General features: G+C 41.9%; 1 protein-coding gene across 1 annotated transcript in view; it reads left to right on the forward strand.

The window, feature by feature from the left end:
• spred1 (sprouty related EVH1 domain containing 1) overlaps positions 1-25,230 on the forward strand; it is a 38,672-nt gene that overhangs the window by 7,687 nt on the left and 5,755 nt on the right. Inside the window, exons 2-5 of the mRNA XM_085441105.1 lie at positions 10,712-10,976; positions 16,009-16,177; positions 19,889-19,935; positions 24,999-25,154. Of these exons, the coding sequence (XP_085297231.1) occupies positions 10,712-10,976; positions 16,009-16,177; positions 19,889-19,935; positions 24,999-25,154 (637 nt within the window). The remainder of the gene's footprint in view (positions 1-10,711; positions 10,977-16,008; positions 16,178-19,888; positions 19,936-24,998; positions 25,155-25,230) is intronic.

The raw sequence follows: 25,230 nt of genomic DNA on the forward strand, positions 1-25,230 counted from the left end.
TGCACCATTCAGATTAGATGCACTGTTGGAATCAATGGCTGAGTCCCAGATTGCATGTTATTTATTTCTTCAATGAGGCATGATCCTAGTGAAAGAATGTGTGCCATTAGTTTGTCTTTTCAGCCTTGGAATAACATACTCTTTTGTTTTATTGCATGTACGAACCTCTCATTCATGAAATGGTGAAGGAGATGTGTAAAATGTAGATTTTCATCAACTTTTAACACACTTTTGTGTCTTCAGTGAACCAAGAGATCCATGAAACATGAGAGATTCCCATCCTTTATTTTTTTTATTTATTTATTTTTTCCTTTTCTGCATGTATCAGAAAAGCTCTCTAAAAAGCCACTCAGATTTGCAGCCCCCTCTCACATTAAAAGGAGATAAGCGCAAACCCCTGTCTGGTGAACAGATTCGTCTGAGTAGCACAGACCTACCCTTATAAATTCTGAATGACTATCTGCAGTTGGCCATTGTTATATCCTTACAGGAGTCTCTTCTGCAAACTCCCAACTCTGAAATGTCTCATTTGCGAGCAAAGCAGACCAAGTGCCTGTTGTTAAAGCACATAAAAGAACCTTTAAATTGGCACATTACAAAGGTCATAAAGCAAATGTCACTCACTCATTTTGAATGTAAGGCCAAAAACTGGCCAGAATGTCTTTGAAATGCTAAAGAGCATAAATTGAGGAAGACCCAATTTCCAATGACTAAACAAGGACTAGGTGTGGTCTTAACTATGCTAGGTTTCTGTTCCATCTTTGTACCTCTCATATATTCTCAGTCCTCACATTTACTTTGTTTTAGTAAAGCTGAATTCTAATAAAGTTGTTACCATGTAAATATTTTTGTATTCCTGTTGTCAGACAGCAGAACGACAATGGCATGACAACAGAAACATAGCCCTTCAAGCCATTCCAGTTGCTTCTTGGCACGGCTCTAATTATTATTTCTATAACCATGTTGTTGTCTGACAGACAGAATCGCAATACACACTGCTTCAGTTTTATAACTGACATTGCAAATTCCTGTTATAATTACATGATTACACTTAGAGATGTTTGAAAAGAAGAAGATATCTTGTTCGTGTTTGTCGACTGCCATGCCTTCACCTAAGGCTACGTCCACATTAGCCCGGATAGATTTGAAAACTGCGTTTTCGTCTGAAAACGCGCCGCGTCCACACTAGCATTTTCAGTCGTTTTCACAGAGTTGTGCGTCCACATTGAAATGGCCGAAAATGCTTATGTTCCAGTCCTGCGCATGCGCAAATGCGAGTGAGAATTAAAGAATTGGAAGAAAAGCTACGTGGAGCATGTACAAACTGATATTAATCTTTTTTAGGGCTGTCAAAATTGAGAGCAATCAAAACAACTGCTGTATAATGCACTCCGCTATCTTTGTTTAATTGGTCACGTGACTGCATCACATGACTAAAATGCGTCATCGTTTTAGAAAGTCTGCGTTTTCCAGTGTCCATACTGCGACGGGACAGCTCTGTTTTGAAATGGTTTTCGAGAGCGTTTTCAAAACGCTGCGTTTTTCCTTGACAAAAACGCCGTCTCAGTGTAGACGGGAGGACAAAACTGAAAGAAAACGATGCATTTTCAAACGAAATAGCATTAGTGTGGACGTAGCCTGAGTCGTGTTACTTCCACTGGCTGCTCTTCTTTCTCATTCAAACTCTTGCCGTGGCAGTAGGCCACCTGGTTTCAAAGATACAGGTACTGAATTGATCTTTAGTATGGCATTAGGTGGGATATACTGGCATTTAGAGCAGGGCGATATGGCCAAAAATATTTATCATGATATATATTTGAAAATTTGCGATAACGATATAACTGACGATATAATTGATGCGAGACAAAATACAACTCCACAACATTACTAGCGCAAAAAGACAACCTTTCATTTATTTTCACTTAAACAAGAAGCTGGTTTTTATGTACATTAAAGCTTTATAAAAATGTAACAGTGCAAATGCAAATTCCTTGCTGAAAGTTTAACCAAAAGGCATTTCCAGTAGAAATGGGCTGACATATCCTGAGCATAACCATGTATAATATCCACTGAAGTTAAAAAGAGGTGCTTTGCAACATTAAACTGCAGTTTGCAGTACGTATTTTTCGGACCATAAGGTGCACGGGATTATAAGGCACATTAAGTGAAACAAAGCAGTCAGATAAATCAAACTTTATTAAACTCATTCTTCTTGCTTCCTCCACTTCTGTACCATTGATTCATTAATGTTGAATTCTCTGGCAGCTGCTCTATTCCCATGTTGTTGCAGTATATTAATGACTAACCTTGTATTGTGGATGGATTATCTCAGTTGTTCTCCTGACTGAAGTTTGGTGTTTACAGCATCCTGCCATGCGATTGCATTTGTCTCTAACTATCAGGAACGTTAACTTTTATAAGTGGAAAAGTGTTAGTGTTCGTCCTCCAGCTTCACTGTTTGTTATGCTAACATAGCTGTGTCGCTAGCGATCACGTAGCACATGATTATATACCAGCTAGCCCAACTTCAGTAACCCTACAAACGTCACTGCTGTTTAGTTTCCTGTCTTCATTTATGTTGGAAGTGATAGCAGAGCTGTACGTTTGAATTTTTTCAGAAATCTCTCAGTCAGAACATGCAATATCATGCTTGGGTAACTAGCGAAACTAGCGAGCTAACTTCCGCTAGCTTCCTGCTAACTTCTAACTCTGTTAAATGTAATAAATTTAGTTTTCATGGATGCCTGGAAGTTAAACTTCATAGTTACACCTGGTAAAGCAGCAATGCTGATCGTTTTATTAAAGATGAAAGAATTTAGACAGTTTTTAACTCTCAGTGATGCTGCAGTGTTCGTTTGACCTGAAGCATACGGAGCTTAGGACCCAGATTACTCCCAGATTTAAGAGCATCTTAGTCCGACAAATACGACAATAATGACGGCCGCTTGCATCTTCTGCAAAAAAATGTGCTTTGTCATGTATCTGACGGACAAACACCAAACCAGTTCCACATCACTGAAGTTGCACCATTTTTACAAACCAATTCTGGTTTCAGTCAACAATCGGCCATGTGCGTATGAAAACAAAGGCACTGGGCATGCGCGTTTTACTCTTATTCTATCGCGATATTTCATTTTCCTATCGTTGCCTAACATTATACCGGTATTATCGTGAACGGTATAATATGGCCCAGCCCTACTGGCATTGCAGAATGAATGATTTGTGAGGTATTTTTATTAGAAACTTGCAATATACACTCTGAAGACTCGCCTTAACTTGTTAAATAAAGGTAAAATATTTCCCCCTTCTTAATACTACTACACTTGGTATATTTTAGGTCAAGTACTTAAGGAAATGTCAAAATATCACAATTTTCCTGTGATAACAGCCTCTGAAGTAAAGCAAGCGACTCAAACGGCCAGAGTTCCTTTTTGCTAAATCTTCCATGTCCCACCCACTTTCCTAGCGATCACTTTCTTCTCAGAGGATAAGCTATGGAATCGGATTGGCATAAGTAGCTTGTGTTTATTTTCCCAATGGTATTTTAATGACCTCCCACCAAATAATATAAAAAGTCCTACAAGCCAAAGTGGTCTAGTGGAGCTTGACTGTGCTTGATAGCCTTCCTCCAGTTTTGATATGGAGGAGAGATGGTGAGGGAAAAGGGGTGATTGGGGGGAAAAAAATAAAAGAGGTGGTGTCGAGGGGGCTTTTCTCCCCTTTTCTGATGCTAATGAAAGGAGGAATGGTTTTCCAGCTTTTAGCTTGCAGAGTGTGTCTCCCCTGCAGCATGCTCCGCTGCTTGGACATTGTGGGAGGACAAAACTCCAGGCCCGGGATCCAATAACGTGAAATTTCAGCAGAGAAGCGGCCATTGTGTAGAGTGAGGCAGGCCAGGGAGGGGCTGGGCTGGAGGGGGAGACGGAGTGGAAAGGGAGGGCGACTTGGAGAGCACCCAGGGCTCAGGCCACATCCTTTCTCTCTCTCTCCCCTCGTCTCTTGCTTTCGTCTTCATTCTTCTCCTTCCCTTCTTCTCCCCCCTCCTGTCTTTCTTTCATGATCCCCCCCCACCAAAAAAAAAATATCCCCAATCCTCCTGCTCTCTTCTCTACCACTCCCCTTTGGGGTGGGAGGCCCAAAGCTGAGACAGGAGCAAAGCATGATGGCATGCTGGAGTCCAGCGAGCCATGGGCCAGAGGAGCAGACAAACGGCCACTTTGTCCACTTAGGAAATGGTTGTCCCAAGATCCCCCTTCTCCACCACACTGGAGCAGCCGACCTCGAGGCCCAGGCCTGCCCGCCTGCCTGCACTGCACATGCTCCCCTGTTCTGTTCTGTTCTGTTCTGTTCTGTTCTCTTCTCTTCTCTTCTCTTCTCTTCTCTTCTCTTCTCTTCTCTGTGAGCAAGTGATATCTGTAATTTTGTACACAATGTATAAAGTATGTAAATAGCCATTTATCATGAGTGACATAGTTTTAACTCTGAGACATAGCAGATGAATAAAAAGTGCAATTATCGATATTCTAGTTCTCACAGCAAGTAGGAATCCAAGAGAGACATTTACTTGTTTTGGTCCAGACAGTTACAGTACTTGCTCTATTCTCTAATGGAGAGTAGGACGGCCAATCTGCCTGATTTGGTCTTTTGCATTGTCACATACAACTCAGCCAGATCGTGTCTAGAAAAGTTCAGAGGTGTATGCGGATGTGTGAAAACAGCTTTAGTTATTCCTTTATGTAGTAACAAAATACACTCACATTTACATATTCATGCACTAAAAAATAGGGCTGGACTGTATATCAACTCCTTTGCTCCTGACCGACTGATTCATTTTTAGTTGTTCAAATAGCCGACTAGTCTAAAAGTAAGAAAATAGTCAAAATTAAGGAAAATCAAAATATTTTGTGCATATTTGAAACTGTTAATTGTATTCTTCAGTAATCAAATCATTTTTCAAATGCCACTGCAGCGCTTGTCACGCGGACAGAAGTGGCTATCAGATTGTGATCATTAACAGTGTTAACACAAGTAGCCCTCTTCCTCACAAGCTAATGTCCACATGTCTGTGTTGTATGTGGTTCTTGCTTAATCTTGGTGTTTACATTCTGTTTTACTCTGACACAGTTGTTCATCTTCTACATCTGCAGAACTCTGTTGGTTTATGTGGCTATCTTCCGTCTTTGCTACACCTTGCTTGTGTAGGCCTTCCTGTCAAGTAGAAAGAGGTGTGCAGTTGTCTTCTCTCAAATAGTAGCAAGTGGTGCTGTAACTTTTCAAACAGCTAGCTGCTATTGTACGTTAATAAATATAAATAAGTAGTTTTGCACTATTAGTATTTCAGGTACTAGCTAGCAGGAGCAGCAACATTTCATTGTCTAGTCTACTAGTTATGCACATCCCTAGCAAACTGATTGGAGAAGATGTGGAAAAAGACTGTTTACATAGCCTTTTTTTTTTTAATGTATTTTTTTTTTATTTATTTGTTTATTTATTTTTTTAAATCCTTCCCCTTTAGCTAAGTCTGTGCTATAGTATTTGGATCTCTTGAGTCTGTGCAGCCCCATCCACATTCCTATCTCACTCACTCTCACTCGAAAGATCTCCTTATTTTTTCCAGTTTTATTTATTTTTTTGTGATTTGTTTAGCATGCTTTTTGAAAAACCCTTGGCTGGCTAGTTTCAAAGAAGAGAGTTTCTAGTGCTGCGTCTCTCTATCTACTAGGTTCTGTGAGCAACAGGAGCACATTCATTGACTTCACTGTAGCAACATGCAAGCTAACTTAAGTTGCTGTTTCATGCTTATTATGCTTATAAACATGGAAAAAGCTACCACTAAAAATAATGCAAAATGTGATACAATTACATAACTGTATTGTCATTCAGCCAAAAAAAGGGTCTTTTTGTTGTTTTTGTATTGCCCATCTATTGTCGAATTACAAACACAGTACACATATGTATTTGAATACATTTTGTGTGCAGTGTTGTTACAGTACTGAAACTACAGTTTGCGTCAAGTGGAAGCTAAGTTATAATTTTAGACCTTCTGTGTGTTCTTTTCGCAAATGAGGTTTGATACAGTGAGATACTCGATTATGGCTTCCTCTTTATGTGTTGGTTGTGGGCTGTTTATTGTCACCTTGGTCTCCAGCAATCATGCTCATCACCCCCACCAGCAGTCCTCTGTTACACTCTCACCCCTCCCTCCTTTTTTTCCTCTCCTGCTTCGGTCGGAAATGAAGTCAGTCATCCAGCAGAACAACTTGGAATAATTCAGAATTGGGGGGCTCTTTTCTTTTGCCCCCTCCCCTGCAGGCCCCGGCCAGCTGATCTGCTTCCGCTCTCAATTGTGTGTCCAGTCGACTGTGTGCTCTCAGCAAGGGGCGTGGGGCTACTCTGAACTTTGTACGTGTGTGCACCTGCATATACGCATTATGTGTTGCAGCAAGTTGCAGTGACATTTGTTTTGGGGCTAGTGTTCCTCTTAAGAATGAGAGGGGTTGAAAGAATGAACAGAAACTGCTGTGAAAAACTGATCTAAAACTTGTTGGCTGAGTTTTGCTTTTTCTTTTTTTTTTCTTTTCTTTTTTCTTTTTTTTTTTTTCTTGGTCTCCAGGATGTAGGTGTGTCTATTTGATTATAAATGTTAAGTAAGTGCAGTAATAACAATACTTCTTGTTCAGGAGTCTCTCTTGGGTGACATGGGTGTTTTAGACCAGATGCATAAATGCATGTATGCAGTTCAGTTAACTTCCTTTCTGAGCCTTGCCCCCCTCCCTGTGAGTGTCATGGTTGCTGGCATGTGTGTGATGGTAGGTCTGAAGGGTCAGGCCCTGGTCATTGTGCCCTGGTCATGGCTGAGCGACACCACCGCCTGCCTTCTGTTCACCCCAGGGACCCCTTCCTGACTGACAGTCCCTTCTGCACCCATCACCCATATCCTTTATTGGGGGCTGTAGAGAGGTATAACACCAGCAGCATATTCTTCTTACTGGCTGCTCAGAAGTACATTGTGTGTCTGTGTGTGTGGCATGGGTTCTCATGCACAAATTTAGTGACACTGCTGTTAAACTAAGGTTAAGCCAGAAAAGGGTGTTTGTAGCAGATTGCAAAGAGGAAATTAGTTGTGTTTGCGTTTTGTCACCCTGCATCCTCCCACGGTCAGTTACTGTCTAATAAGCCTGGGGTGGGCGTTAGGAACAGAACTGACAAGTGGTGTGTGTGAGTGTATATGCATATTTTATTCAAATATATCTAAATACACTTTTTTTTTTTTTTTGGCTTGGTTGAATCATCAGGTGAGGGGAAAAAAATCACAAATTCACAAAGTAATATTCATAAACTTGACAAAATAATATTTAAAAATATCTTTGGAAATTAGATAACTTCAGTAAAACCTAAAAATCTTCCTGACATCAAGCTTTGCACCTTGATCTTGAATTATCAGGCCCCATGTTATCTTAAAGACCTCATAATACCATATCTCCCCCAATAGAGCACTTTGTTCACCGATAGCTGGCTTGCTAGGGTATTTTAAAAGTAGACTGGGAGATTCCAAGCCTTTCAGGCCTTTCTTCTGTGGAAGGAGCTCCCAGTTTGGATTCGAGAGACAGACATGTAGTTGTCTAATTTTAAGATTGGGCTTTAAAGTTTTCATTTTGATAAAGCATATAGTTAGGGCAAGATCAGGTGACCCTGTATCCTCCCTTAGTTTTTCTGCAGCAGACCTAGGCGGTGCTTCTTCATGCTCACCATTTTCACTCGCTGTGTGTTTATACACTGTCCATCCATCCATCCATTCGCTTCCGCTTATCCTTTTCAGGGTCGCGGGGGGCGCTGGAGCCTATCCCAGCTGTCATAGGGCGAGAGGCAGGGTACACCCTGGACAGGTCGCCAGTCTGTCGCAGGGCTAACAACCATTCACACTCACATTCACTCGCACATTCACACCTAGTGGCAATTTGGATTATCCAATTAACCTATCCCCACAAGTGTATGTTTATACACTGCTCTTCATTTAATCTTCCCTCAACCCCAACTGGTCGTAGCAGATGGCTGCCCCTTTTTGAACCTGGTTCTCCTGAAGGTTTCTTCCTGTTAAAAGGGAGTTTTCCCTTTCCACTGTCGCCAAGTGCTTGCTCATTGGGGATTTGTTTTGATTGTTGGGGTTTTCTCTGTATTATTGTAGAGCATTTACTTTACAATAAAAAGCACCTTGAGGTGACTGCTGTTGTGATTTAGTGCTATATAAATAAAATAAAATTGACGTCAGATACAGACAGAATGTGCTTAATTTAATATCACAGAAGAATTTGATGTAACTTTTTCAGTTTGATGGAGAGATTGTTTGTTTGAGTAGTAATTGAAAGGTCTATATTTGAAAAGCTAAGGATATAAAGGGCATTTGATAGATTATAACGTTAACAGGGCTAGAAATTAACACCTGCCAGATGCTGGTACATTTTCCTTTTGGCAAGTGAATATCAGGAAGCCATTGACCACACTGGCTAGTAAATGTTTGTACCACAATAGCAGTTTAAGTTAAAGTGCTTTGAGCCTGTTTAGGTTTAAAGCCTGTTCTGCTGCTTGTGGTCTACACCATGTGTTTGGAGTCTAACATGTCCGCACCAAGTTATTATTTTATTTATTTTTTCATTTTTGTTTTTACCCACCAGTATTCTGCAAAGTGAACCTCATTTTTCGTCTGATTGACTTTGACTGTGACATGTTTGTCCAAACAGAGAAGGAAGACAAATCCTTAGATTTGAAGCAGTAGTAGAAGACTCAGCTCGGCTCACACTGATGATGACGACCAACAATTATTGATTGCAGATGTCTCATCCCCTCATGCACTATGAGCTGTTGTAGAACCATAAAAGTGTAAAAGGAAGACAACTAATATTTGGCAGCTAATTCTGTTGTTTTTCTGCTAGTCAGAAATTTCTTTCTTTGGTTTTCTTTTTTATTTCTGATGGCAGACAGGCACTTATCTACACAACCAGCAGATTTAGAACACGCATGTTTTTGATCACCTCTTGAATGTATGCTCTTTATATAGCATTTATTTCTTTAAAGCCATTACCCCACTCTCAAATCACTTTCTGTATTTGTCTCTTGTTTTGAGTTTCTCTTATTTGACATACTCATCACTCTTTTGAGGAAACTTTGGTCAATTATTACATGGTGGCAGGTCAAAGCTTTCACATGAAGAAAAAGATGGCTTCAGATTTAATGCTCACTGGCTCTTAGATTAATTACTAACCAATATCCTGAACACTGAGATTTGCCAAGGGTGGGGAAGGAATGAGACCAAAGGTTGGCCTCATTGAGTTAGCCAAGAGGGAAGCCAGGATGATGCTATTCCTCTTTTAGAACAAGAGCTAAATGTTAACTGTTTTCATATTACATGTTCTTCATAGTGACATTTCTCTGCCTCTGTCAATGCTTGAGATTTGGCCGCTGATTGAAAAGACATTCTTTGCAAATGTTTCAGACTCTGATGTCATCTTTATTGGTTAACCCGGACGTTGGCCAGAGAGCAATGTGTCACAGGGAGACATCCGGCAGTTATATACTTCAGTTCTTTGACTATTTCTGGCTGCGCTCTGATCTTTCCAAGTCTTTAATATGTTACCAGTAGTTTGTGCAAAACGCTGCCCTCAACACCCCCTGACCTTTGTCATTTCCGGTGGCCCAGTGCTGTGTTATCTAATCACGGAACATCTGTCTCCAAGTGAGAGGACAGAAAAAGACATGGAATGAGAGGCGAGCAGATTTAAAGTTACATTATGTAATTGGGATAGTAATCTCTTATTACTTTATTACTGATACATTGGCACAAAATAGCAATTTGTTCTTGTGAGTTGTGTTTCTGATTTGAATTTCTTGTTAATTTAGAGTTTGTGACTTATTGATATTTCAAAGAAGATGATTTTTTTTTTTTTAGGTACTTTTCAACCATCTGCTTCATGTTAATTCTCTATAAATTATCTGAAACTTCTATAATACAGTAAATGATCAACACCATGTTTTATTTCTGCTTCATTTAAAAAAAAAAAACAAAAAAAAAAACAACTTTTTATTAGTGTGTTTGCCTTCTGTTACATACACAGTGTTAATTATCTTAAACGGCTATCTCATAATAGTCATTTAAAGGAAAGCGGATGATGTTGTTTGGAAACCAGGTCATGTGCTGTCTAGTTTAAAACCACCTGTTTCAAGAGAAAGGTTGGGAATCAGCTGTGGCCAGACTTAACTTGGCCACACGGTCAGTCACCCTCTGCCTGGGGTTAAACACACACACTGGGCGCTTCAGACAGTCTGTTGTTTTGCTGTGTACTAAAACCAAAAACGTATCTTTAATGCAAAATTTAATCTCTTATGTTCAGTTTTTTCGAGTAAGTAAATGGCAAATAAAGCAAAAGACAGACATTGGCCCAGAATTTCCTAATTGCCCCATCCCTAGTTTAAATTGTAATTTTCTCACGTTATCATTTGTGTATGTTCTCTTTGCTCAACATTTTGTTTGTGCTGCACTTAAACTGTATTACTGGTCAAGGCTGAGGCTGTGTAGTTCTGCTTTTGTAATAAAGGAGATTTAAGCAAAGAAAAGAACCCAGGAGACAACTGAAAATATGTTAATGATTCTAGATTATGTTCACTAACACCACTGGGTTTTCCTTCTTCTTTCTCTTCCTCCTTTTTTTCTCCACAGTGACAGTTATGCGCGTGTGAGAGCAGTGGTCATGACTCGGGATGACTCCAGTGGTGGGTGGCTTCCCCTGGGCGGTGGAGGACTTAGCTGTGTCACTGTCTATAAGGTCACCCGGGCGGAGGACACCAACAGCACCCACAGTGGAGGCAGTGGAGGAAGCAGCAGCAACCTTAGCCCCTGTAGCCCTAGTCCTAGTCCCAGTCCAAGCCCTAGTCCCACCGCTGTGGAGTTCCACATCAAAGGCGAAAGGCTCAAAGACAAATTGGTAAGAGAACCTCAAGTTCATAAATGCGATTAGCGTTTTATGCTACATGGCCAGACATCCAAAGTTGTTCTTTTTTTTTTTTTTCTTCATCTGAATGAGATCACTGCAAACCCTGCTGTTCTGGACTCCACTCAAATGCTTTGTCATTCATACATGTACTCACACAGGAAGTGGTTATTAGGCTTTCCTCCGTGGCACAGGTATCGGAAAATGGGAGCAAACTGCGTATTTCTGTGATGAATCATCAGGAAGAACAGGAAATTATTATTTATTTATTTATTTTTTGCGCCTGTCCTGTTTGGTTCTTTAGCCATCAAAATTGTTGTCTGAAGGCCAACAAAGATACCCAACGGATTTACTTTACCAAGTGGATCATCACGGCCTTGCCGTATTGGTCCATTTGATCGACCTTTGTTGTCCTTGTTATTTATTTATTTTATTTTTAGTTGTTACAGACGGGACCCTCCACTGCTTTGTCATTCATACATGTACTGACACAGGAAGTGGTTGTTAGGCTTTCCTCCATGGCACAGGTATCTGAAAATAGGAGCACACTGCGTGTTTCTGTGATGAATCATCAGGAAAAACAGGAAATTATTAAAGAGAATAGAATGTGAGAGATGGAAATGCACATTCACTCTGCTTTTCTATCAGTACTCAACTACTTGCCCCCCCCCCCATGTTTTTTTTTTTTTTTTTTTTTTTTAGAATTCTCTTCCTGACTGTGATGTAAAGACTGTTTAAAGTTAATCTGTCCCTTTTTAACCCATAAATACTTCTTTGTACAACACACTCCGTAGTTAGTGTGGTAAAAATAAAAGTAGAATAATTTTTGAAAGTTCTGATAAATATTTCATTTCAGATATATGCAAAAATATTTATTTTTTCCCAATAAAACCATTTACAGTCAAGCTTCTCCTAACAATTACTTTTATATTTTCCTTTGTAGCCAGAAATGCTAGTTTTCTAATAGGGTTGTCAAACAAAAAATCAGATCTTAATTGATACAGTGGAATTAGCTACTCATTTCAACAGTATTGATACCAACAGTGCCGTTTCTGTCTCATGCAACTGACACAACTTCACATAACACCTCCCCTCACTAGTTACTGAACACATGAACATTCATCCAACACTATTGAGAGGTCAGTAAAGCTCCAGTTTCAACATCATGAAGTACTGAACAGTTATCATAAATGTTAACCTGGCTGGTGCGCACGTTACTGTTAGTTGCTTAACTATTAGCTATTATCCGATAGCCACACACCCTGCCTCACTGGGCATAAACTAGTATACTCTCAGTGCCGCTCCCAGGCTCGGATAAATGGGAGGGTTGCATCAGAAAGCACACGCTGTGGAAATAAGGTACATTTATCAGATAGCCACATCGGTTAAGTTATCATTAAAGTTGTGGCTAGCAGCTGGAGCTAATAATAAAACTATAACGTTAATGTTGGCGCAGGCAAACATTAGTTCTGCCTGTTTGTAATGTTATAGTATACAGAGTTGGATTAATAGGGTAGTACAATTACTTGTGTCTAAAAAGTATTCTCTTAAAGTCCCAGATTGAAGCTAAGAAAGTTGACCAGCAACAGTGGCACCCTACCTTAGCCACAGGATTCGTTTAACAATGAATATATGAAGCTGTGTCAGCAGGCATTGCCTAAGATGTTCACAGGAAATCGCTAGACCTGCATTCTACATGTATTGTCAGATTCTTCTTCTTTTTTTTTATTTTTTTATTTTTTTTACCTGACCCGTTTGGTTCTTTAGCCGTCAGAATTGTTGTCTGAAGGCCAGCAAAAATACCCAACGGATTTGCGTTACCAAGTGGATCATCATGGCCTTGCCGTATTGGTCCATTTGATCGACCTTTGTTGTTATTATTTAGTTATTTTATTTTTAGTTGGTATTGTCGGCTTCTTCGTAATGAAAGTAACAATGAGGCCCTAATATCAAGTGCTGTGTTGTGGCTTTAATCTGTTTGGCTTATGGAGTAGTTGCTGTAAAGCTCCTGAGACTCATTCTGTGCTGTAGATGTAAAACAGACCCAGTAGATGCACTGGGATAATCCTTGGTCTGTGGTAATCGGGAGTGTAAATCTATTTGTCTGTCAAATGCCAGATGACAAAAGGCGGCCACCATGATGCACAGAATCTGGTGCTTTCTGGCAGATGGTTATTAGAGCCTTCTTACAGCACTGTGCCTAAATGACCTTTTTTTTTCTTTCTTTTTTTTTTTCTTTCACTGAACACATTTTATGTATGTTTCGTATTTACAGTCCTTGTGTTTTGTGCGTTGGTAACCCAGGATGTGTGTGGCACAGAAAAAGGGTGTGATGGGAACGGCATTGCTCAGACAGGGTATAGACATGGTTCAGAGACCCCGACAACTGTTCTGGGATGTGGTAAAACACCCCTATCACCACCAGAATCCCCAGCCACCACAACAAACACCCAGACATATGTAGGTCTGTCAGGATACCACCCAGTGCCAGGGTGTTGGCATCAACCACTTTGCCACCGGCAGTGTGAGGGCATCAGAAGCAGCATCCAAGAAGAAAATTCCCCCCCCCCCCCAAAAAAAAAAGGACATAAGAATATGAACTGTGTAATTATGTTGTATGAGTGACGTTTAGACTTAGTGATGAATATCACTAAGGCTCCTTGGTTTGGGTTATGTCTAACATACAAAATAGGACAGTGGTCTGCAAGGTTTTAGATGTATTTTTATTTAGACTTTTTTTTTTTTTTTTGAAGGATACAATTTGGGTGTTTTAATCCAACCAGAAATAGACACAAAGGGAAAAAAGGCAGTGACATCACCGATCCCTGATAGAAACCTGTGAGGAAAATGAATCATAAATGCAGCTATTTTGAAATAAAAAAGACAAGGTTTTTTTTTTTTTTGTTTTTTTTTCCTGAGGTGACTGGAGATGTGGGGGGTGGGATTTAGAGGAATTCGGGAAGCCGAATGTAGTCAAAGAGCAGGAAATGGAGGTGGAGCCAGATAGATGGGAGACGGAAGAGGAGAGGTGGAGGGGGATCTGTCTATAAGCGCAGTGATGCGGCACAGAGTGTACTGGTGATGACTCAGCTGGCTCTCCATATAGCTACCAATCACTCTCCTCCTTGGCCCCCCACCTCCCCTCCGTCTCTCTTTCTCGTTCTCGCTGCTATTCGGTGACTCTCTTAAAACTACAGCTCTAATTGGTTGATGATTACTTACCATGCTGGCTCTCGGATTATGACAAATATCCAGTTAAGCTCTTTCACTCCACCTTGCTTCCTGTCATTCATAGTTTGCAACTCCCTGCAGATTGGTACAGCCGTGCATTCCAGGCTTACTCTAAATGGCATTGCCTTGGAGGCAAGGCCCTATTTGACTGTTTTTTGTTTTGTTTGTTTGTTTGTTTGTTTGTTTGTTTGTTTGTTTGTTATTTAAATAATTGTTAACACTGTTTGTTTGTTTTGACTTACCAGTAACATTTATAGCTTTAAGTCTTGGAGGGGGTGAGGGTGTGCTGGGTTATTTCACTATGAATCAATGCACCCTGTTGCATTATTCTTTACAATTTTTGTCTTAAAATAATAGCAAGGTTGGAATCATCATTCTGAAAGAAGCCTGATTTCTTGCATTCATGTGAGCATAGTCTCCATCTGTTCCTCTTTTCTTCTCTTACACACTGTCTTGACTGCTCTCTGTCTGTCTCTCTCTCTCTCTGACACTCTCCTCCATTAACATCACTTGCCTCTGTTCCCTTTCTGTCTCTTTTTCTGTCAGCAAGGCTCCTCCTCCTCTCTTTTCTCTAAGCACAATATGGAATGCGGTGTTAAGTATCAACCTTCCATGCAACTGTGATACTTCCTCCTCAGTCGGCCTTGCTGTGCGCTCACCTTACCTGCTCCGGCTCCATTCAGTCTCGCCTCCACAATCGCCCCCAGAGGCACAGCGGACCCCTCCTCCCTTCCCCTGTCCTTGTCACCCCAGCAGCCTCTCACATCCATCCTTCCCTTCTTCTGTGCACTCATCCAGTAGCTCTAGGGTAGTCACGCAGGCTTAACCCTCGCTGCCTCCTTTTCTTGTTAGAGACATGTATGAAACAATGATATGGAGACAGACGCTTGAATTATGTGCAGCACACTTGCAAAGCGACTCACACAGACAGAATGAAATTCAGACCTGAGCACCCCCCCTCTGACACACATACACACATATCATCAACCTCTTGTACAGCTGCCACGTATTAGCCTCTTGAAGTGTGCATGTTGACTGTTGTCCAGATCCACGGGGAACGGTGCCATCTGCTTTCAGCAATCGAGTACTTTGTTTGTGACCGTTATCCTCCGACAAGACATTTGAACCGCAAAGATGCACAGCGTAGCACTTGGGTCATTGAGCTTTTCATCGCACCAGCTCCTGCGCTCACGCATGCTCTCACGCAGATCGCGGTGCGCACAGTCACACATTCACACCCCATTAAGCCACCTCTCGTGCGCGTCAGTAAAAACCTCAAAGACTTTAATGGCCGTCTCTCATTTCATTTAATCTGCCTAGAGGAAGACCGGGAGGCGGCCCAGTAGCCCTGATTAATAATAGGCTTTGGAAACGCAGCCTCTCTCTGCCATACACTTGGGCTCCCTGGCTCCAAAACACCTCCACACACTCCAACTCTCAGGCCACCACTGCTCTTCAAGTTTAACTTTAAACCCCACTATTTAGAATGTGTTTTACAAATTATCTAAGAAGTATGTTGAGTATTGGATTTGGGGGGATTTTCTTTTTTTCTTCTATTTTTGATTTTAGAAGCTCTGGAACTGCCCATATGTGTAGTTCAAATGGCAGAAATCTTCTATGTCTTTTCGTTATATTCCTGTTGTGTTGGAATAATTGAATTTGACACATTACAACAGCTTATGGGGTTGGATTAAACCACACAGGTCAAATTCTGTATCCAGCTATATTAAAACATCTCAAAGAGCACCAGCATGCCTTGGTTCACTTTCAAACTCTTCTGTTTGTTTCTTTTCAGGTGGTACTGGAGTGTGTGCTGCAGAAAGACCTAGTATACAACAAGGTCAACCCCATCTTCCACCACTGGAGGATCAACGACAAGAAGTTTGGACTGACCTTTCAGAGCCCTGCTGATGCTCGTGCTTTTGACCGGGGAATACGGAGGGCCATTGAGGACATTAACCAGGGTGTGTTTTGCCTTTTTGTCTGCATGCGTGTGTGTGTTTGTTTTCTTTTTGCTAGTTTAGAACAGGTCAAACCAGATAACAAAGCCAATAGAAAGCCAACAGAATGCACCTTAACTTAACAGTCCATCAGCCAGCATTGGCTATTGTTTCCATATCAAGAAATCAAGGCAGCCCACAGATTTTTTCCCCTCTACTACCCTCACCACCTTTCAAACTCTTACTCGATCGACAAAACATCACATTTGTTTAGAATTCCCACCTAGAGTTTGCACTGTGTGTCTTAGCAACCATTCAGTACATGTAAAAGTTGGATGTAGATGGATGTATGCACATGAATGTGGTGTGTATTCTACTGGTGTGCATTCACAGCCTGCATTCCTGCTTGTTTATCTTGGCTTGTAAAGGCTGACCTAGCATCTGTTCTAGAAGAGATGTGTGCCGTTGATTACCTTTGATGACTCCTCCGCCAATGCTACCTGCTCTCTCACCCAAGCTTGAACCCTCCTGTGTTATCTTATCAAGCCCAGCTGCCCAGATAAGCTTGCCACATCCGTAGAGACTGGCAATGCAATGCTTTGCTCAGACAGTGGGTGATAGAGGGCAGGAGAGGGTTGGTGGGAAAGACAAGAAACTCATAGAATGGATCGCAACCTGAGATATGGGCTGAGCTTCACTCAGAAGAAACTTGACCAGACTGGGCTTTTGTCCTTCTCTGTCTTGGCAAGATAGTTTGAGGACTGGCTAGACTAGTCTAACAAAATTTTGTATTTGGACTGAATGTGGCATTTATATATTTTAAAGCTAAGATAGGTATTTACTTTATGCGTGGAACTGAGTGGGCAGGTTTAGGTCCTAATAAGCATTATTTTTCAGCACAGTGCCAGAGGTTGCAAAGTCATCCAATTAGTAGGAGAATTGCCAACTCAGCAATCTGCTATCCAGCCCTGTGTTATACAAGATGCTGGTCGACCGGCTGGCTGGCTGGCTGAGGAGCTGTAATATCCTTTACACTCTAGACCTAGGAATCATGGGGAGCATAGAGGAGGTACAGCGGAACATTTGTAAAGGTTTATCGCCACTGAGCATCAGTTGCTTCTTGCCCACAGCCGTTTATCTGAGATTTGAACTTCCTGGGCACAAGTCCACACCATCTAGGTAAAAGGTAGTCATGTAGAACTTGCTTTGCAAGCTGCTTTTCCTGTAAATTTCACATGAAGATAACGAACCGGCAATAATAGCGTACTTCATTATCACAGGGTCATCTTCTAGGATGATTAGTGTCTCTTTTAAACAAACCAAAATTCGCTCCCAGTTTCTTAAATGTCTTCTATTTTGGTACGCTAAAATGATGTGTGGAAACCTGAGGGGTTTTGTTTTGAATGGGGTGTTGGCATTTGAAGATGTGAGCTGGGAAGCTGTTATGGTCTTTTGTCACAGTTTGACAACAAAATATCAGTAACATATCTGATATTCATGATTTGAGGCCGTTTCAGTACTGTTCACATAATCAGATGGCAAAGAGGCATGGATATCTCATGTAGCAGGGCCCGGGTGATTGTGAAGATTCTCATTCAGAGACTGTATAGTCTTGGTGTGCTAATAAATGCTTCGGCTTCTTCCTGTGAATGTCAGCTACAGCAGGTGATGGTGGGGTTTCATTCCCTTGCCTTTCTCTCTCTCTCTCTCCCCCCTCCCACCCCTGCTGTCCTCTCCTCCCTCCGTTCTCCTCTCTCTCCTGGCATCTTCTGTATTCTGCCAGTGTTGTGTAATGCCTCTCCTCAGTTCTTCTGTATTCCAGTTGCATCGTTCTGCTGCTGGACTGCTGCGTGAATGTGTGTGGGGGAGAGAAGAGGAAGGAAGGGTGTGTGTGTGTGCGTGTGTGTGTGTGTGTGCGTGTGTGTGTGTGCGCACGCGTATCTGCGTGCACGCACACGTGTGTATCAGTCTTGCAGTCCTCTGTTGCCATGGCAACGTCAGGCACATGGCTCAGGCAGCTTTGTGGCCCAGCGCTGCCAGAGTTGGGCTGCAGGAGGCCTCTTTCTCTCAGTAGTGGAGAAATGCATACACACACACACACACCTTTCTCCATGTGACTCAGCGACAGACAGACAGACTGATGGACAGACTGTGTCTAACACAAGCTCAGTGAATTCTTCTGTCCTCTCTGTGACAGAGATCACATTACTGTGTTTTTCTGCATTCTCTCTCTGAATGCAGACAGGAAGATTGATGCCTCAGTGCTTTAAATAAAGCCTCAGCCTCAGCCTAAATAAGTGAACCAAAGTTGAAAAAGAACCTATTTTTCCCCCTTGGGTGCAAATATATTCACCACCCCCCCCCTCCCCACATTCAGATAGTTTTGTTCTTGCTTTCTACAGCATTGCCAAACTGAAATGTCCTTAAACATTGATTCTTTTTTTTTTATTTATTTTTTTCAATGTATAAGCTGGTGCTTTCATCAGTGGTTTTTATGTGTTAATTTAAGCTGACTGAAACCACAATAATTTGATTGGCTGTACCTGTGCACTGATATTTTTTAGTAAATGGCTGCATTTTATGTTAATTCTGACCATATGCTTGGAAGTGCATAGGTATAACTCATCGTTCTGAACTCAGCTTTTAGATTTTATACTTCTGATGATATTACCTGGTGAATATTATCAAATTATTAACTTTAAATGTGATTTAACAGTTCTTTATACAACGTTATGCACATATTAACTCAGATTTACTTCAATTATTGTTCTGTAAGAGTAAATGTCTGCTGTCTGTAAAGCAACACACACCTGCACGAATGAGTGGTTAACTGGTGGCATCTTTTAGTTGTGTAATGCTTTATTTTTGGTTATTTTTCTTGGATTTGGTTACATTAACAGCCATATATTACACATACTAAAAATGTAGGTTTATTCCAAGAAAAGTTTTTATCTTATGTCACAAAACGGTGGTGTTGCATTCTGCTTGTTGTGATCTGACAAACCTCAAGACTTCACTGGACTACGTGCAGGGAAATTGGCAGACTTTATTCAATTACACCTTCACCAAGCTTTAAAAAAAATATTCAGACTGCATACATTAAACAAGTTATTTCACATTGTTGACATAAGCACCATTAAAATGTTTTCTTTTTAAAAGTGATGTTTGTGACAATAGTGTTCAGCAAAACACTATGAAAATATAAGTAGTGTACGTGTCTTTCTTAAGATTGACTTCTCCTGTAGATTGTGTAATGTGTGCAGTGATGAAAAACGTTAGCTCTTTCCTGCACCTTGGTAACTGAGGTGTTTGGGGTGCGAAAATGGCACGTGGGTTTTTAGCCGAGGTCACGGTTACATTATTCTCTGCATGCTTATTTTATTAACTTCTGTGAACCCCACTAACACAAAGCAGCTTTCATTTCCCCATTAGGCCACAGGCAGAAGAAAGCAGAAGTCTTGAACTATTCCGGCCCGACAAGAGTCAGCGTGGTAACTTTAAACCATGCTTAGGGGGGAACAGTTTGAGAAACAAACAAACAAATAGAAATATTTTGTTGGTAGAAGGAAGTTGCTGAAAGATTCAGACTGACGCAGGTTGTCGCCTGGGTTCTTTGAATTTTTACCCTCTAGTCTTCCCTTGCTTTTGTCAATCAAATTTAGCTATGAGAGTTTTGTGTTGTATACTTTGCCTCTTTGAGCTGTTGTTGAGTTCTCGTACCTTTCTCTCTTTCAGGTTGTCGACCGTTTGGGGAGGGCGATAATCCAGAGGATGGACTACCGGTGAGTGACATTAAGGTTTAGTAAAGAAAACCTGTGTTGCTATGACTGAAAAGAGTGAAGTTCTCTCTGCTTTGTCACCGACTCTGAAATGACATGATCCACATGTTTGGTTGGGGTCTGATCTGTCCCAGCCAGGTGCTGACACCTGCCTTTGTTGTCTCACAGTTGTTCTTAGAGATTTACAGATGTTTAACCAGTGTCAGCCAGACCCTGAGGTGAAGCTGGGTGTTGGCCAGCAAATGTGGTGTACTCTAACTCTGCAGCTGTCAGTCTTGTCGAGATTGAAGATGATATATTATCACCTGGAGCATTCATCTTTACTAGTCAAATAAGGCTTTAGGATGTTGATGTTGTCTTAGCTGAAAAAACAAGGTACTTTAAGGTGCTCAGTAGATAGTTGTGAACTCGCGTTTAGCCTGTTTAAGCTAATCTCTCCATGATGCTGACGTCAGGGTCGCATCTCGTAAGACTCTTTATTCTTCCTTTGCGTGAAGATAGGACTCTGACTTTAGCTAACTAAATTTGGGACCAACTAAACCTGTACACAATAACTGCATGCACCATGTATTGTACCAACAACAACACTCAGTGCCTTTGCACAGCGGTTGACTGTCACCATGTGTGTTTAAGAATGTCACGTTCTCTTTAGCAGAGAAAGGCAGCAGGTGTATAGTTCAAGGCAACACACCCTTGGTAATTTGTTTTAGATATCTGTCCTTTTACAGGAAAGCCAGCCACCCACCTGTTCTGCTTCTGATTGCAAATTTGATAAAGGCACATTAGTAGGAAGGGCAGCTCTTGTAGGACACATTTAGTGACAGTATAGAAGCCTCTGACACTGTTAAGCAATCCAATGCGCCAGTGCTGTAAAGAAACCCTACACATAATAATGATTAACTGTTGTGCAACACTGAGGTGTGTTGATTCACCTCTGATCATTTCCTCCACTCTGCACACTGTATATGGAATAGACAGAACCACGTTTGTGGTCTCTTGTTGACTTCATGCTGGACCTCATGTGAATTAAATTTTTAGCTATGAACCTCCCAGAGGCTTATACTTACCTCTGATCTGCTCTGTACTTGCCCATCTGCATGATGCAGACTAGAAGAGCAGTGATGGAGAAGAAAGTGGTGTTCCAGTTCTTGTGGCAAAGTTCCTCTTTAAGGAATCAGCCTGAACATACAGGAAATCCAATGGCACCGCTGTTGCTAGGCAGCGGGGGGGAAGGAGGGGTAAGGGGTGCAGCCAGAGAGGGGTAGAAAGGGGGTGTTCAGCAAGCCACCGAGGGTGTCACCATGGTGATTTGGCATCCGAATGTTGCGGTCAGAGACCTGGGCTACAGAAAAAGAGAAGTGAACCAGAGGCTGCGGCCAGAGAAGCAGCAAATACCACCACACAGCAAAGTGTTAGCCGAGCTGTGTGGCTCCAAGCTCCATCACGAAGTCACGTCAGTGTCTGTGCAGATAAATGATGACTTTCAAAAAAAAAAAAAGTACAGAAGCTTTGCTGCATGTCACCCCCTCCCAACCTTTCTGTGGCTCCCTCCATCTGCCATGTGTGGGTGTGTAAAAGGCAAAATGCAAAAAAAGCATAAAAGAAAGAAAGAAATTGTTATGACCACTAGAGGTGGGAAATGGATAGTAATTTCATTCACTTCACACAGAGTCATGAAATAATCACTCTAGTAAGTCAGATTAGTTGCTGTATTTGGAGCGTGTGCACTTTCTGCTAATATTTGGCACCAGAATGTTAATAATTGTATCACAAGAGGAAGCGGTGTGATGATGCATCAAGATTTCAAAATGTTGTCCCACCCCTGGTTGACCACACGTGTAGTTTTTATTAGTGGTAGGTCTTTTTAGAAGCAGTAGCAGCTCTCTATGGATTTGCTGTGACCTTGTGCCAAAAACAGATGCCAGAGGTTACCGGTACCATGAAGCCTTGTTTTTGTTCCTTGATTAAATGGCTCTAAAAATCGACGGGTATCAAAATTTGCTGGAATTCATCCTAGCCTTGCATTGTTACAAAGATTTGTGTGCGTCGTGTATGTGCACGCACACACGCGTGAACTGTCAGTGTTCGTGCGCTGAAGATGGTCTTCTCCACCCACATCCTGCCCACTGAGGCTGAGCACCCACATGTATGCCCTTCACAAGCTTACCACATTCTTCCTCTCACTCAAAAAACACACACACACTGAACATGCAACATATTTCACCCATAGAGAAAAGTGGTTGCACAACACCCTACTCAGCTGTGATGACCCACTGCCAGGAATTATGCTGTACTGCTACAGTCCTTCCGCTAGTACTAAGTAAAATATGTATGTGAGGGTTTTTTGTTCTTTTGTTTTTTTTCTTTTCTCGAATACCACAGGAAAACATCCACATCTAATTTAGAACTGGCAGGAAGTTTTCTCTTATCTGTTTTGTACACATGGGTTTTGTTGGCCAGTGAGTTTCACAGCCTCATTCTGACCGATGATGTCGTTTTCTATGAGACATCTCTAAGCTGTGAAGAAAAGTAATTTAAAGTAGCCATTTGACATTTTATGAAATATGCCTTTTATTCTCTTTTGCTGTGAATTTGACAAAAATCTACAAAAATGTATTTGTAGATTGATGTAACTCAGCAGGCCAGAAGTTGGTTACATACATCTCACCTCATTCTTACAAATAAAGACTCACTTCCGAAAACAGCCAACCACTCCTTTAGGACACATCAGGAGTGGGCTTTTTTAAAATGTTACATTTTTTTATTTTAAGCTGGCAGGACCCAGAGATGAGCACCCATCAGGCTTCTTTCTAGCCTGTGAGAAACAAGCTCATAGAGAAGTAAAGCATGTATTCATGTTTGCATTCAAATATCCAGGCACGCACACAAAACGTTCCTTTGCTTTGTTGAAGTGTGTGTCGTAAGCTTTTAGTATGTGGGCCAGCCTTCCCTGTCCTCAACCCCTGTGCCTTTGAGGGCGGAAGTGCATGGATCCCTGATGTTGGTGTGGAGCCAGGTTGCCCGTGGCTCCGCACCACCTACAACGCCCTCTCTGCATTCCTCCCCCTTCTCGTCTCCTCCCTCAAACAGCCACATCTCTAGGGTCAGATCAGCTCCAGATTGGCCCCCACGCATGCCTTTGAATAGTGGGGGCTTGGGCTAGCACTTTAAAAGGAAGCCCAAGTCTGTTTCCCATTTGCCCCGCCGCCCCTCGCTCCTTTCTCTCTTTCTCTCACATACACATACAGCTGTCATCTGGCTTTTTAAGTTCTCTGCTGCATTTCTCCAGCTGGAGCTGGTTTATGACATTCCCTCGGCAGACTCTTTGGCCTCTCGCTCCCTCTCCCCCCCCCTCTCTCGCTCTAGCTCTCTCAGACGCGCACACACAAATACAACACAATCTCATTTTTTCCTGCTCTGTTCTTTCTCTTCCCTCTGCCTCCAATGTCTCCTGTTCCTCACATTCCCCTGCAGACGCTGTCGATGTGTGTTGCACCACTTGGTATGTTTGGAGGCAATGAAGGAACAAAGTCACACACACGCACACAGACCATGTGTTAGCAGTCTGTGGGGTGGGTGGGGTAGGGGGCTAGTGGAGGAAAGGGGGGGGGGGGGTCAAAGGAAGCATCTCTTAGCAACCACAGGACAGTAATTACTGTAGCAGCAGCTGGGAGCAAACCAGATTTCCGCTGTGCGTTAAAGCACTGGCGTGGGCTACTTTACACACGGCACTGACTAACTACAGCCAGCACCACCTCCACACACAGAAAAGAGAGAGGGAGAGAAGGTGGGAGAAGGAGAAGAGAGGAGGACTAACCCTGCTTTGATGAGGTCGAGATGTGTGTGGGGGGGGGGAAAAGAGGGTCAGCTAGCCAGTGCATACGAGGCTCGAATACGGTCCGATCGAACTCGAAGATGCCTCGGCATGCATCCATCTGTGTTTGTGTATTTTCGGTTGCGACACGCAGAGAGAAAGAACCTTCAGTTTAGCGGGGTCACTTTGAGACATCACAGGAGCGTTTAGAAATAGGCAGGCACGTCCGTGAATGTGAAGTTTAGCCTCGTTTTGAGGGCGACCGGTACACAGTTCTGCTTATTTTCCCGTATCTCGCGTGAACGTTTGAATAAGCTGGAAGTTGTGAACATAGTTGCACTGAAATCAAGCTCCACAAAATATCACAAGGCTCTTAACATAATAACTATCCTCCCCCAACTCTCATCACCTCTGCATGCATGAATCATGAAAATCACTGCTGCTTTTGATTTTTGTTGCCATGAGTACTTAAAGTATGAGGCTATTGCTGTTGGAGGCTCCTTTTTTAAATATAATTTCTGTAGATGTGTAAAAATATTTTTCCTGCATTTGATGTCCTCTGTGTCATTCACAAGATGTTATTTATAGGCCGATTGATGTCAACAGTGAGCTTTCTTCTTGTAATTGTTGGAAGGAATTAATTGTTCGCTTTCACGTTGCAGCGCATGGTTTCCAACATCTCTCTTTTTTTCGGCATTGTCAAGAGCCTTTTTAGGCCAGTGTTTGTAGATTTTTGCATCAGCTAAAATGTTTGTGGGAACACATGCAAGGCTGATGGGAACTCTGAGTTCTTAACAGAAGGGTCTTGAGTCATCTACACAGCTCAGTCATTTGGACAAGCGTGGGTGCAGGATGCCCCCTGGTGGTTAAAGTGGAACACACACACACACACACACACACACACACACACACACACACACACACACACACACGACAGCCTACACACACTGAGTCAAAGCTGTTGTAATCATGAAAACTGAACTGATTGACCATTAGAGCTTTTAACAGTGAAGCAGTATCGTGAAAAGTGAGAATGGCTTTTTTCAGGGGGGATTAACAAAAAAAAATTGATAATTTGCAGATTTTTTTTTTGGTAAACGGAGTGACTAAAAATAATTACAAAAGTTGTTATTGCATCATCAGAGTGTTAATTCACTAGATTTTCTTTGTGACGTGTTACTAAGGAAGAAATTTGAACATGTTTTAAGTTTCATCCTGTTTCGCATACTTACCTGATTCTGTATACCTGTAGGTGTGTGATGAGCCTCCTTCCATCTGTACCCCGATGAAAGAGCCCTTCTCTCCTCTGAACAATGTCGTCTCCACCGAGCCATTCAGGGGCTGCTACGTTCGCGCCCAGCCCTTTGACGAGTTCCCCTCCAGCAACAGGCGCTACCTGCCTCCACAGGTTTGCCTTTGCCTTACTGGCTTATATCAATATATAATTCTTTAAATTAAGGTACTTTTTATGTAGTATTTTCCAC

The sequence above is a fragment of the Copadichromis virginalis genome, linkage group LG19 (genome assembly GCF_057382275.1).
Source record: "Copadichromis virginalis isolate Kocher_CV1m ecotype Utaka linkage group LG19, C_Virginalis_male_GT1.1, whole genome shotgun sequence".
Lineage (NCBI taxonomy): Eukaryota > Metazoa > Chordata > Actinopteri > Cichliformes > Cichlidae > Copadichromis > Copadichromis virginalis.